Consider the following 15,705-nt stretch of genomic DNA (forward strand, 5'->3'; position numbering starts at 1 on the left):
AGACATCGTTGGACATGTGGCAACCTCATGACGTTGTATGTAGCTAAGTGACGTCTTGCTCATTGGTAACTCTTTGCATTGTTTAAAGAAAAAATGCAAATACCGAATAGTCGCCATTCGTCATCGTTATAGCCCCCAAAAGTATTATTTTATTATTGTGTTCTGGCGTCTGTAACTCCTGCAAAAGTTGTGAGTTCATCACTTTCTCATAAGAAGCTAAATGCCTCTTGAAAATGTTACCTTTACGCAGTGCCAACAGTTTGACCTTTCATAGAGGATTCAATAAATTCCACTGCCAACAGATAGTTCCTCTCATTAAGTAGTTACAGACTGCTGCAGGAGCTGGGCTTGGGCGGGCTATATGGCTCTAATTGGCCGCGTTTACTTGATTTTACGCAGAGACGTCCTGCAGAGCGAGAGGGGGAGAGAGGGGAGGTGGAGGGAGATAAAGATGCTCATGTTTTTGTGAATGAGAAAATGAGATGACGCTGGATAGAGGAGCACGCTCCAGAGGTCTGTCGAGTCATGTTTGTGCGCGCACTCCAGTGAAGCGCAACACTGCCTCCTGCTGGATTACACCACCAACAACATTTGCATGAGGAAAATTGATAAAGTTCTCCACTGCGTAGTTTCTCCCCAGTCCTCGCACGACATCCACTCTCCTAGCCATTCTCTTATATCTGCACTATTGATAAAATCATAATAAAAAATACAGCCTTATGCACATAATAAAAATGGGTGGGCCATAGAGGACAGACTGAATGGTTTGCAAAATAAGAAGCAAAAACACTATTTTATGGAACCAAAGATGTAAGTTTAATGTCTTTCAGCCTTTTCAAATAGATAGATAGTAGAGAAAGGGCATACATTTATCCTTAAAATGATACATTTAAATCCTCTGGTTCATATACTTGGGATTACAATATATAAAACGTGCATAATTACAAAGTGATATTATAAGAGTACAGGCAAAGGTGTATCTTATAATCATGGTGTAAAGTCAGAAGCTTGATTTGTCATGCTATAATTGTATTCCCCAGTGAGAAACATATAGTTTGGTGTGATTTTCCTCTATATCTGTGTCTTTCTCAAGAGCTGAAACCACCTGTCCCTGACATTAGGTTGTGCTTCCTTTGTTGATGCCTTCACCGAACTCATTCTTGTCTTTGTAGAACTCTGATTGCCTTCTCTACAAGTCATTTTGTTGAACCAAAGCGCTATTTTTAGATGTGTTTGGGCTGTTGCTTGCTCAGAAATTAGGGCTGAATTACTTTTACCTGTATTCTATATAAAAATTACCTGGAGCATTTTTGTTATCAAACATGGTATACAAATGTAAAGGTGTCCAAAAGCGTGATACAAAGTCTGAATTAATTAAGCAGAGCAAGCACCTTTTATTTTCTTTTTTTTTTTACTGTTCACTGAAGTGGAACTCCTGCCTCAGGAGCTATAGGTTGTTCTGGGACCCCTCTCTGTAGTCCCCCCCCCCAAGTCTCCTGGGGAAAAAAAACTCGGCCCGGAGTATAACCATGGATACATCTAAATTGTCTCATTGTTATAACAAAGGACAACAGCAGGTGGCAGCATACACTAAAGTACAAAACTTACTCGATGTGATTCCCAACCTTGGAGTCAGGACTCCCAGTAGGTAGGTAGGTAGATAGGTAGGTAGGTAGATAGATATTTTTTCTATTACATCTTTGTTACGTTATCTGTGAAGTACTCATTTTCTGAGCCTGTGTTTAAGTGTTGTGAGTGTTTTAGTTACTTTTATTTGCACCTTATATGTGACCATTTGAGACTGTCCTTCAACAGAACCATGTAACCTTAATTGTTAAAACAGTGCATGTTAATGAACAAGCCACACCGGCATTGGTAGGATTTCTTAATATCCGGCACTTCCGTTATGTTTCGGTGGTGCATCCCTTGTAGGGGCTTGTCCTCCCATGACGGGACCTCCAGCACCTCATCTTCTGTTCCCCATTGTCTGAGACATTCACTGAGCATGTCATCTGTTGGAGCCTTGTCCTCGATGTACTTATGGGTCTTGGATGCTTCATCCTGGATAGTGCCTCTCACGCTCACTCGTCCTCGGCCTCCTTCCTTCCGGCTAGCGTACAGTCTCAGGGTGCTGGATCTGGACTTCACCCCAGGGCATTTACATAAAAATTAAACAATACATAGTTAAAACAAACATAAAACAGTATATGTGTAATACGATCCAACATGAAATTTTGTCCCAGCCCTAATGAATAGTCTGTTTACCTGAGCCGCAGAGGGATGAGACGCATGGAGTGGAGTGGTGCTTCCTGATTGACAGATTATTCCAGAAACTTGAATCTTATTGGCTAAAATAAAACGGCGGCCAAGTCTTTCTGTATTCCCCTTATTCTGGAAGTTCCCGTGGGCACCGCCATGAACTGAGCCCGCCCCTTCACTCCTAGTAGTTTATGGAACTGGAGAAGTCAAGAGAAAATCAGTTACTACACGGACACTGCACTGTTTTCAGGAGACAAAACAGTGCAGTGTTGATTTGTTGGTGCAAATGTTCATTGAACATTTTACACAAATCACAAATCAGTCTACTGTGCATCATAATACTGAATACAACGGAAGAATATTGATCTTGAATCACTGGTAGCAAGTATAGAACCAGACTATAATTGTGTAAGTTTGATACATTGATGCATAATCCGGACTGCAGCTTTAATAGTCATTTAAAGAATTGTGCCAAAATCAAAAAGTATTAAGCTGGATTCAAACTGGCAATAAATCAAAATCTCTTGACAATTATGATTGCTCCACATTTTCAAGTTCATCGGGCATGCCAAAAATGGTGGTCTAAATTAAAACATTTGTAGTTGCTTGTTTGTTATGTCCAATTCTCTTTCCTCGCTTCGATGAAGTTTGCAAATCATGGAAAATGAAATGATGAGTTTGTGGCATTAAAACATAGTATTTCTGCATTAAAATTGAATGAACTGAATAAGTTTAGACCTACACAACCAACATGTTCTGAAATGAATATGATTCTTGTATGAGTTTAGCTGTTTTTAATTGAATTTTCTCACAAATTATCAGCATCACAGCAAATCATATTCATAATCCGCATATAGAGGGATTATTAGAGAAAAGATACAGTATTTGTTTTGGGAGCTTCTGAAAGCTTCTTAAAATGCAGCACTGTTTGGAGAGTAAAATGAATCGTCGTAAAAACGTCTCTCTAATATAGAAAATGAGCCCTGAGAACATCTTGCCCTTGTGTGAGGAGTTGTATCATTTCTCATTGACCCTATGTGACGTGGAGAGGTCATATGTTGCGAGCTGTCTGCAGGGGGGAAGTTACAACAATACGGTGTGCGTGAGTTCACAGTTCCTGAAGGTCCTACTGTAGACCCGGGCCATAAACAGACACTTCCTTTACTCCCCTACTGTCCAGTAAGTCAGGCCTAACAAGGAGTTCAACACAGAAGCAACACACACATACAGCAGGGATGGGCAACGTCAGGCCCGGGGGACAAAATCCAGCACCTCAAGCACATACTGTATCTTCTGGCCCCCAAAATTATTTTCTAGATGATTTTGAGAAATACAATTTCGCACAAACAAACATCAAATATGTGTCAATGTACTCCAAAGATACCATAATATTGTCAGTTCCTATGACATTTTCCCTGAGAGAGGACCCCCAGACCTCCCTTTAAAGTACAACACTAGTTGAAAATGTTTTTTTAAGTTTGGTCACCATGAGGAGGCCATCTAATGACTTTGAAAAAAAAAAAGTCTTCCTTCTGTATCTCTATCTGATAGACAGTATAGATACAGACGGTAGCTCGTCATAGAAGGGGGCATGGCTTCTCCGAGGGGGGAAAATATAATCTTTTGGGAAACACAATTTTTCACTCTTTTTAGCCATTTTCTGGTGGAATATGAACTTATTTATCACACATGAATAAAGTCCAGTGTAAATCAGGTCCATATGGATGTTTATTCACGGCAGATTATTCTGGAGAAGTGAAAAAATGGCAGTCATAGCAAGCGCTAGCTACTGTTAGCATTAGCACGATCCTAAAATGTAGCACCATGTTAGCATAAAGTGTTTTTTGAATAATTGGAGAAAGACTAGATTTTTCTCAAAATTGTTTTCCCCCTTAACTGTTTTCAAACATGACCATATATGGGCGATTCCAGAAATACCGTCTGTATCTTTGCCACCAGAGTCATTCAGAAGTTTGAGTTGGGAGATAAAGAGAACATCATAAATACAGTAGACCAGAGATCTAGTTGAGTCGCAGCCCTGTGAGGCAACTTCTGTTGTGATATTGGGCTATACAAAACCATTGATTGATTGATTGATTGATTGATTGATTGATTGATTGATTGATTGATTGATTGATTGATTGATTGATTGATTGATTGATTGATTTTGAATTTTTTGAATTTTGGGAGTTTAAGTCGTCCTAAGTCCTTAAGTCCTCATGAATTACAGATGTTTTGACCAAGCCTCTTATATTTTAGTAATAGCTACTAACTGTTGCACTTTCTTAAATGAACTGTGTCAATTTGTAAAAGTGTTTTAAAGAGGGGTTACGCTTACTAAAAATTGATACGGCGAGCTAAGCAATTTGTACAAAACTAAATGTGTTGTTTTTGTCTTTTTCGTCTTTTCCCCTTATTGGCAGTGATAAGACCTTTGTTTGTGAATAATTAATCAAACTAATCCATTTTAATCGATCATGAACTACAGGTCAGTTGCTGTTAATAGCATTGCTGTTGCACCTTGAAAGTTGGGAAACATGTTTAGAAACTCATCTCTGTATCAGAAATGTGTGCAACTAACAATTTCAACATTTTTAACAACAGTACAATCTATTTCTAGCAAAATAATCAGCAAATTGTCCTTCAGTCGGGCAGATGTTTGGGTCACAGTTGCCCTTGGACTATTGAGCCAGAATGCTAGTTTATGATAGGGGAGACAGGGGCTTTTTGTCAGGCAGGATAATTTGTCACATTGCTTTTTATAGCCACACTAGAGGGCGCTGTACGCTGGTACTGATATATATTATGTGTATTGGTATTCCTCTTCTCTTCCAGTAATAGTTTTCTCATTTGGACTGAAGACATGAGGACAGGACACATTTTAAAAGTTTTTATGCTTTTTCCCAAACTTTAATGTTTGGGTTATTTCTCTAATGAGAGCTTTCCTTTAGTTAGTGCCTTAAACAAATGACACCAAGCTGAAAGACACAGATGTTAGCTTCGATTTGAGATTTTTTAGTGCTAAACCCGTTTGTTAGCTTATATTGTTGGTAAAGTGGACACTTGGGGCTATTTGTCAGAAAAACTGAGGGGTTATTTGTCACATTTTTTTCTTTTGTGTCTAATATGTTTTTATGATCACTTTCTTTTGACACTAGCTTTTATAGAGACTGTATGTTTGGGTCATTTTAGTGAATTTGCACATTTTAACAGTTTCAACAGTTTGTTCAAATCAGTATTATGAACACATCTGGCTTTGCATTAGAGACTGTTTTAAAACGTATGATGTCCTTTTATCTCAAAAAGTAAAAAAGTTACAAAGGTTTATCAACTCCATTAAAAACAATAGTGACAACCAACTCCAAGAAGCACTGTGACAACTTGGCCCGCACATGGGGCACATTGTCACAGTCAATTTTGTTCTGTTTGACGGTTAATAACTATTTATCGCAATATGGTAGAAGAAAGAGAGCGAGGTCCACTTCAAGTGAAGGGTTCAAGCTTTCATTTAAAGGGGTTAGATGCAACTTGGTCATTTTTATGCTCACTACTGCCACCTCAGGTCTTACCCGTAACTGCAATCTTTATATTAAGCTCGTGCATGACAGCACTTTGGACCCGAAGTAACACACTTTTGAGTGACAGAGCAGGATTATAGAGGCAGTTGTGGTGAATAGGTCTGGGCTCATTCTACACATTAGGACATTGTTGGAACATGTAGGGGGAGGAACTCTGTATAGTCCCTATGATGCAGGTCTGACTCTTGTGGGATTTTCTGTTGATGAGCTACAAACTCTAGGGAAAAATCTGACAAATAGCCCCTGTGAACTAAACTTCGAACTAAACCAGTCTATTCATATTGGAACAAAAGCAAGAGTGCACTCGCCTTTTCATTTTGACGCACTGATTAAGGGGAGACACTACAGGCAAAACTCAATTTTTTCAGTTTTCAGGTTTTGGGCCAAATTGGTCTCAGAACATATAAGCTTTCACCCAGAAACAGAAAATATACCTAATCTTCACAATAACATGTTTAAATATTGCGCCGATTCAATGTTCTCCCATAGACTTATATGGGACAATGCAATTTGAAGGGCCTTTTTCTCAAAACACATTTTTCTGACATTGTGGCGACACTATGTCCACGTCAGTCGGACCTAAAGACTTCAAATTTTCCAGCCTTGGACTGAACAACTGATTTTTTCAGAGGAATTTTTTATTATCTAATCCCTAAGCCCCATTTATGGAGTTTTGAATGTCAAAAAATAAGGCAAAAATTATTTTTTTTACAAAATTTTCCACTAAAAAACAGCTTATTTTAAAACTAAACAAGAAATCCCAAATCCCCTCTGAAAAAGTCTTGGCAACGCATTCATCAATAAATCGAACCATAAATTTGAATGTAGCTCTATCCATTATTCAGATTTTGTCGCCGAAAAGATGTGAAATTTGGGGCATTTTTAGGCATAAAACACCTTGTTCTTATATGAAAAGATAAAATGACAGAAAACTTGCAACGTATTTTTTCCTCACATGTATGCCAGTGATCGACAGCAACAGTTTCAAATTGATATCTGTAAAAAAAAATTTTTTCCCCTATTCACCTGCAGTGTCTCGCCTTAAGTTCAATGAGTCTGGGGATATATTTTTTTGCAATTCACTGCTTGATGCAACATTGGCTTATAGGTTTAACCACCACCCCGACAGAGCCAAGCCCTATAAGAGAAACCGCTCCATTCCGTCGATTGAACTACACTCCGGGTTTTCCATCCAGCCTCTGTCTCGTCCCACTCACACACTCACACACACACGCACACACACACACACAGGCAGAGCGCGGCGCTGACAGCCACTGGCCACTCAACAGCCCATTTCGTCGGGGTTTGCGTCTCCATGCAAGACTGCTGAAAACACGCTCCAACTCACAGTTCGCTCCAGCCCGTCCACGGCAGCAACACCGGTAGAAACTTTCAACAAGAACACCGACAAGAAAACACCTCAGAAGTTCTTTTTTTTGAGTCTTTTGTCTCATCTCGCACTGCACGATGTCTGGAGAGGACGCAGCACCTGCTCAAGAGCAAAACGCCGTGGACCAGAAACAGGAGACCAAACCTGCCGAGGAGCCCAAGTCCGAGCCCGCGAAGACCGAAGCCGCGGAGGCAGCGGCGACCCCGGCAGCCGCCACCGAGAAGGCCCCCGAGGAGGAGGCGTTCACGTACCGCGCGCTGGTGCTCACCGGGTACGGGGGCTACGATAAGGTGAAGCTGCAGGTGAAGAAAGGCAAGCCCGCGCTCAAAGCCGGGGAGGTCCAGGTGCGCGTGAAGACATGCGGGCTGAACTTCGCGGATCTGATGGCCAGGCAGGGGCTCTACGACCGGATGCCCTCCCCGCCTGTCACCCCCGGGATGGAGTGCGCCGGGGTCGTGGAGGCAGTTGGCGAGGAGGTTACCGACAGAAAAGTAAGCACACAAAGCACCCTCTTACATGAATAATCTATGGCATTTTTAATGTTAAGGGGGCTTGATATCATGAGATATTTTTGGATGAGCTGCTACAGTTGTTCACATGGACATGGGCGTGTCAAGCCGCTCAGACAGACAATGTAGCTACAGCGCTTTAAAGCTTGATAACTCATTTGAAATAGGCGATTTAATAGCCCTGCCCGTGTAATTCGCTGTTGCCTAATGCAAAAGTGATTAGAACAGCCCTAAATGCAGCTTGGTCAATGAGTATGGGCTGTATGGTTCCATTCATCCTCTCGCCTCATAGAGAAAGAGGACACTTGTTGGCACAATGAAATCAAATGGCACAGACTGAAATAATGTGTATAAGGACAGTTCAGTTTGTACATTTAAGATGAGGAGACGATTTCGTATTGAAGTGTCTTCGTGTCATAAATTTATCACAATGGCAATGGAGAACAGGCGTCGCCCCTCTCCCCTTGTTTTACACTGTGACGCTTTTACGCACAGCATTAACTTGGATCAGTTCATGCAAAGTCGTATCCAAGATCAAGTGCCTTCTCTGAAAGTGCGCAACACAGCGGCGTGTTGCAAGTTTCCATGTCTGAATAAACACATAAATCCGTGGGATGCGATCCACCCTCGCAGCGGCACTGAGCGCTGCACTTTGATGTGCGGTGCGTCAAGTCAGAGGGAGTTGGCCACAAGGCAACCGGAAATCTAAAAGCCTACCCCGTCTTCAGTGTTAAAGCCTCAGCCTCCTCATTCAGGCTAAACGAGCTCAGATTGTGTTATCTTGGCTAAAACTGCGTTGTATAAAGGGATTCTCTCACACAAATGGATGGATGGGCTCTTATGTAACGGTAACCATGGAAACGGTGTGGATAAAGTGGACAGAGATCCATTACGCTTCCCAAAGGAAATAATGGGCAAGAATAGAGCTTATTTTGAAAGTCCGCGCTTGGGCGCCTCTCGTGTCGGCGCAGCGCACTTGACACCGGTGACAAAGCGGAGTTACCGACTCCTTTTGTTACCGGGAGGAACAGCACTGCTCGCACGCGCGCGGCGGAAAGGGCGAGGCGCGGCGCTCTGACCGCGTGCTGAGAGCAGTGGGATAATTTGCGCTCTTTGTTGACAGATTTGGTCCGTCATGGTCAGAAAATGTCCAGACATCACAAAAAGCCACATCTTGGAGTGCTTTGGAGACATTTGTCCAAGTGAAACCAAACGCGTCCATAAAAAAAAATCAAACTATTGTTTGGTGTTGACCACGAGGAATGGTGTGGTCACTCAAGCTGTTTGTCCATTTCTGACGTGATGAGTCATGGAGGAGGTGCTGTCTGATGCTGCATGGCATCTCCATGGCAACGTCTCTACTAATTAAACTAATAATACACATGTACAAAGATGACTCACATCGCTTTAGAGCACTACATGTTCACACTTCTATACTATACCTCGGACTATACGTTGTTCGCGTTGTAAGCGTTCACAGAGTGAATAGGGCCCTGATGGGAGTGGCCCTCAGCTCATGAAGGCTAGATTTCACATTTCTGGGAAGGTGAAATTATGCCAGTTGACCATCACTGTCAAAACAGTGTTGTTAATTCAGGTGCGTAACCATTAACCAGTGCACATATGATTAATTAATCAGCACTTTGTCAGTAAATACAGAGGAATAGAAAGGTCAGACTCCACAGACAGGCCACACAGCACAGGGCATCACTCCCACATCCCCTCAGACCTCCATCCTGAGCTCCAACCTGCATAAGCTTATACCATTAAGAGCCAATCTCCCTAATGGGCGCAGATCTCCAAGATCTTTTGGCAGCCGCCTCGGAGCGAATGTGCTGACCCCGATGGCACAGGCTTTTCAAGAAGGCCAATCTCTCTCTGCCCAACGCACACTTGCATAAATAAGTTATGGGTGTGTCTAAAACTCAATACTCCCCGCTGATAACTATGAATGGCACTTAATTAGATAATGTAACATACACAGCAGTTGGTCAAATGTGATTGATAGTGATTTCATCATGATGACGTTTCACTGAACCTTCACAAAAGGACTGCGGCCTTTTGGGACAAGATTTGGACAATAATGGTGTGGGCAAAAGGAAAGTCTTAAAATCTCACAAACTATGTCCATCAATTGTGATGTTTTCCTATGGAGCCAAGGCCAGAGTATAACAAGAGAACTTGTGTTTGTCAAATGAGGAAATGCGACAAGAACTAACACTCTACACCTATTTATACTGTGTAGTTTCTTGTAGTATAATTGTTCATTTCAGGATCCATAATTTGTTCTTAATGTATGTCATGCAATTGCCGAATATTGTAAAGCTTTACGCTTATAATACAGTCATTTTCCTTTGAAGGGAAAATATTAACTTTGTCTTTTATTCATTTTTTATCTTAACATTATAGATTTATTGTGATTCCAAATAAGGCTTGGGTTTTGTTAAACGTCCATGAACTAAGCCTAAAATTGGCCTTTAATACAAACCTGCACTTTTCAAGCATCATGTTATGCAATGATGAGCCATGTTTAGTTTTTCCTTTCCCCAATTGTTGCACTAAAAATGTCAAACAGAAATAGTAAATCCATCAGTGTGGGGTGACCATTACAAGCCAAGCGTGACTCAACACTTTGGATCCATCGCTCGCAATTTTTGTTATTTATACTCATAATAACATCAAGACAAAAAAAAAGAAAAAGTAAAATCTTACATCATCCTCCATTACATAATTAAACTGTTCCCCTGAGACCCGGGAAAAACTGTTTTGTAGTCTGTCATTTTGAAGTTTCACTACGGTCCCTTAACCTGAAATGACCCCAGAGCAGCAGAGTATGGAGGGAGAGCGAGAGGGAGGGAGGGAGGGAGGGGGTTAGGGAGAGGAGATGGAAACCTCACACCAGTTTACCCCTGACGCCCACCATCAGCACTTTTCACACTGCAGACTTTCTCTTTTCATTTTTGTTTTTTTGTCCAGCACAGACAGCATTAGAGATGTGCCGCTCCATGACCCGCATATGTTCTCCATTACCTCCCCACGACCCGCTTTGTCAGTCTGGCATTTCCTTTATCCCCGCTTCCTCCCCTTTCTCATGCTCATCTTAAAGTCAAAACCCAATTATCATCGCATGATACTTAAAGGGGTTTACTGCTAGGGCTGTGCATTTAGTCAACTTTTAATCGATCGGAATGGTGTTTTCTGCAGCTAATCCTCTGACGATAACAGCTCATCATTATTTAAAGTGTAGTCTGGCCTTTGAGGAGTAAAATGGAAACTAATTATGATGAAAAAAAAAAAATGAATCTGTGTGTTATGTGCTCGGACCAGACTCAAAATCCCCTGTTCATACTGTATTTATTGGAAGATCTTGTCTGTCCGCATTAGCTGTCGGTGATGGATCTGTTCTGACGTGTGATCTGATAATTTACATAATTGGAGGTGCGGTCAAGTGCAGAAGTGCTGTTCCAGATTTAGATGTGAGGAGGCAGGGCGTGGCCATGGTGCTATACAACGTACAAATCGCGTTGGAAATCGTCCTTAGTGAAGTGGGTTAAGTATTATGTACTGCATAGTAAATTTAACACATAAAAACTAAACAAACAAAGTGTTAAAGTTGGCATGATACAATTCCCATTAATTTGTCATACATTATTTGGCTTAAAAATGAGCTTCCCAAATAGCTAAGTCAGCTTTCAAGATTCAAGATATGTTTATTTGTCAAACCATGTGAGTGATTTGAAATTATCTTTCTCTCATTCTTGATTGTGGGGCGGGGGGAGGGGAAGAGGGGTGGAGGGAGGTCAGGGAGTTCAGCTTCCCGATGGCCTTGTGTATGAAACTGTTCATCAGTCGACTGGAACTGGCCCGTAGATTCCGCAGTCTCCTCCTTGAAGGCATTTCCGTGAAGAGACTGTGTGATGGGTGCGTAGGGTCCCTGGTAATTTTCCAGCTAATATAAGTAGTAATATAGCTAGTAGTAGCAAATGCAGGCAACAATTGCGCAGGAAATGCCTTATTTTCATATAGAATAATTTCCCCCCATATTTATGCTCATAAGCAACTGCAAAAGTTTCAAATTGATCTTTCTAAATCAGGGATCTCCAACCAGTAGCTCTCCAGCCCTTTCCAAGTAGCTCACCAGAGACTGTCTATATTTCCTGCATATACGTACGCTTGATGAGTCACATTGTAGTTGCATTTTCTTTTTGTTCTGCATACTTCCAACACAATCTGGAGACTGTTAGGAAACTACAGTGTAGAGATTAAGAGTAAGCTCGAGAAAACTAAAGAATAATCAAGTAAATCCCGCTAAGTCACACAGTTACACAAGTGTCTTGGAAGCATAAGTAGCTCTGTGCGGCTCTTTTGATTCACATGCCTCTTGTTACCCATGACCCAGTGATGCTGCTTTTTCGGACATGTTCTTTGTTTCAGTTTTTTTCCCATTTGACTCACACCTTACGGGAAACCATTTATCAGAAATCTTCTCCCTGCTTCTGATATTTTTGCTGATGTCAGAAAAGCTTCGAGCCACTAAGCAGCTGACTCAAATGACCTCTTGCCCCGCAACTGAATCACCGTCCAATAAAGACTCTTCATTTGACTATGAAGCATTCTTAGTCAGCGGCGTCGGATTCCTACCACCTCTCGTGGAATGTTTATAGATAAGGGAAATGCAAGTGTCATTGTGTCACACTGCTGAGGAGATATTGCAACATTGGTGTCACGGGGCCGGCTGTCTGGCCTTGAATCGTCCGCTCTTGTAGCCCTGACATTAACTCGAGCGCTGAAACTACTTAAGGCATTGAAAAGTAGCTGCTGATGCATTAAAATTTTATATGAGTTACGGTGAGCGCTCCGCTAAAGGGATAAATCTGGTTTTAGAGAAGTGGATCATCATTCATTGCACAAAAGCATAAGTTACGTCAATGTCATGCTGGTAATGTTGTGTAAAGCATTAAAGGAAGTGCTTGATGTTTAAATGAGTACTTGTAGGAATACTTTTGAACTGTTGAACCAACCAAAACAGTTTCCCGAACCCAATAAACAGCATTATATAATTTCCTCTAAAATATAGTTTAAAAATGTTCTGGGGTCATTGAGAGACGAGAGATAAATCAAAATACTCACTGAACTGAACAAATGTGTTGCTAAACCCATTCAAATTTATTTATTATTTATTTTTATTCTACTTCTATTACTGTAGCTTCTAGCTAACACCGACTAACACACATTAGGCACAGAAACATCACGCTAGTCCCGGCTAACTTCCTGTGCTCGTAGCTGCTTCCTGCACTAGCTTTGTTGCTATTCGAAGTTAGCTGCGTCTCATCAAAATAAAAGTTTCCGAGGCAGACAACATATCGCTGGCAGATGATCACTTTTCATATAGTGTAAATGCTTAAAGAAGAACTACGTAACTTGTTTACCTTAATAAATCCTTTTCGTAGTCCCTCTGGGGGTAATACAAGTGTTAATGGGATGATTGAGGGGTCTTTCATCTCCCCCTGGTGTCTCTGGCCAGAAAACCACTCTTGCAGCTTTCCTGTCTCCGTGTCGGAGTCATCAACACAGACTAATGGAAACACAAAGAAGAAGCTAACAGGCTAACGGCCAAAGCTAACAAAGGCTAGCGTCACCTAAACAGTATTTACAGCCAAGTTTGAGTGAAAAAAATATCTCTAATGTGTAAATGGATGTACAATATCCCTCCCTCCCTTTGTCTTTTCTGTCAGCGTATATTTACTCTCAGAGACAATTAATGAGTAAAAAAACCCAAAATGCTATGGCATCTGCAGTGGCGCTTATTAACCCTAACCCTAAGTTACTTAATTCTGCTTTAGCCAGAGGGGTTTTGTTTTGTGTTTATTATGTTTTTTTTTGTCTTGAAGCTAAAGGCTAATGTTAATTTAATGCATAACTAATGTCAAAATGTGCCACAATCTGAACAAGATTCCCTATGACAGAAAAGAGAGATGTCAATCCAGACAATTTACTAGAGTAGCTACAGTTATAAACTCCAGCCCGGTATCGAATGGTGTTGGTCATGACTCTGATGGAAGAGAATGGACTTTTAGCCACTTTCAGACCATTACTGAGAGTCTGTTTCCAAGAGGACACAGCTTGTCTCCTGTTCAGCCATCAGGAAGGATGTCGCGGGGACTTTGATGAGAGCACAGCCTTGTCAGATTAAAAGATGGAGCCTTTGGTGTTGTGTTTTCGATGAAGGCGAGGGGAGATGATGGTTCACACTTGAGTGACAAAACAAGGGGCGTGAGAGCGATAAACGCATGAGTCACAACGCTCTGTGACAACAAAAATAATGATCAGAACTGGGGAAAGCTAAAATGAAGTTCAAAGTCTATCAATTTTACGATGTAATATGGCTGTGTGAGTGTAGTAGTACATATTTCATTCTAAAAGCAATCACTTAGGGTCTTTAACGACAGACTCTTGCGTGCCCCCCTTGCTTCTGTCTTTTAAACACATCATCTGGCCCAAACTGTCCACTTACTGCCAAATATTTCCCACCCACTGACAGGAACCATGACGAATCTGCGGCGTTCACTTCACCTGTCAGTTGTCATAATGTTTCGTCACGTAGAAGTTTGCTGAAAAGTTGTCTGGAGACCGGGAGACAGACAAGACAAGAGGGGCTGGAGGAAGGAAGACGCTCCATTTTGGGGAAAGCAGACAGGAAGTGAAAGAGAAAGAGGGGAAGAGGTGAAGTGTGTAGGCTGGATGGAGTTCGCGAGGGCTCTGCGACGCGGGTTCGGATAAGGCCGGGCAACAAAACAGGAAGTGGCTTATAATAATGCTTTCGTCCCTGTTTCCTGTGTCCCTCGAGTGGACGCTTCTGATTGGAGGACGGCAAGCGCAGAGGAAGTTTACCACTGGACAGCGACAGTGAAGAATCGCATAATACGGAATCAATAGGAAACCGTTTGGGACATCCATGGACAAATTTGGTTCCACGGAAGTGATTTGAAAACACATCAGGTATTGGTTTTTCTGTCAACAAAATTAAAATGTCAACTGATTAGCTTGAGTTGGTTAGTCCATATATATTGAAATATTCAAGTATTGAGCTGGCTGCTCCAGATTTGCTGCCTTGGGACCAAATGCAGCCCTCGGAGCAATCTTGACACTCAGGCTTCTTATTGAATTGGCACACAACTCTGGAGAAGTTTAATCACTCTACAGTGAGTGCTGTATGGATACACTTCAGTATACAGCCCCCAGTGAAAAAAGTTTGGACACCCCTGATTGAGAGGGCGGAGGTGATAAGAATCCACAATGCAAAGGAGGCATGAGGACAGATTATTGTTGCGAAATGCTAATCACTCTGGCTTGACTTTAAACCCGGCCCAAAAATTGTCTGAGATTCTCTCCTCCATTCTCTCCTCCATTTCACGCTGCTTGCATTCCGGTCTAATAAACCCTATAGGCAAAACATGAATAGAATAGACCAGGGTTTGAGGTCAGCAAACTTTACTTTCGTAACTTTCGACATATGTCCAGGGTCCGGACATGTGCAGTCATTGCTCTTAAAAATGTAAAACATGAGCACAGTTTGTCCATTAAATAATTGTTAAAGCAGTATTAAGTAACTTGTTTACCTTAATAAATTGTTTTCGAAGTCCCTCTGGGGGTGATACAAGTGTTAATGGGATGATTGGGGGGGTCTTTCATCTCCCCCTGGTGTCTCTGGCCAGAAAACCAATTTGCACTAATGGAATCACGAAGAAGAAGCTAACAGGCTAACGGGCAAAGCTAACTTCGGGCAACGCCACTTAAACAGAATTTACAGCCAAGTTTGAGTGAAAAAAGTTATTTCCATTGCGTAATTGGATGTATAATATCCCTCTTTCCCTTCGCCTTTTCTCTCAGCGTAGTATTTACTCTCACGGACAATCAATATGTAAAAAAAACTTTACTTGCTACGACACCTGCAGTTGCGTTTATGACC

The 15,705-nt window shown here is 41.6% G+C and overlaps 1 protein-coding gene across 1 annotated transcript in view; it reads left to right on the plus strand.

Moving 5' to 3' along the window:
* The first annotated feature begins 7,078 nt into the window (after window positions 1-7,078).
* vat1 (vesicle amine transport 1) overlaps window positions 7,079-15,705 on the plus strand; it is a 64,596-nt gene continuing 55,969 nt past the window's right edge. The window contains exon 1 of the mRNA XM_079564500.1: window positions 7,079-7,718. Within this exon, the coding sequence (XP_079420626.1) occupies window positions 7,305-7,718 (414 nt within the window). The 5' untranslated portion in view covers window positions 7,079-7,304. The remainder of the gene's footprint in view (window positions 7,719-15,705) is intronic.

Source organism: Gobius niger (assembly GCF_951799975.1).
Source record: "Gobius niger genome assembly, chromosome: 10".
NCBI lineage: Eukaryota > Metazoa > Chordata > Actinopteri > Gobiiformes > Gobiidae > Gobius > Gobius niger.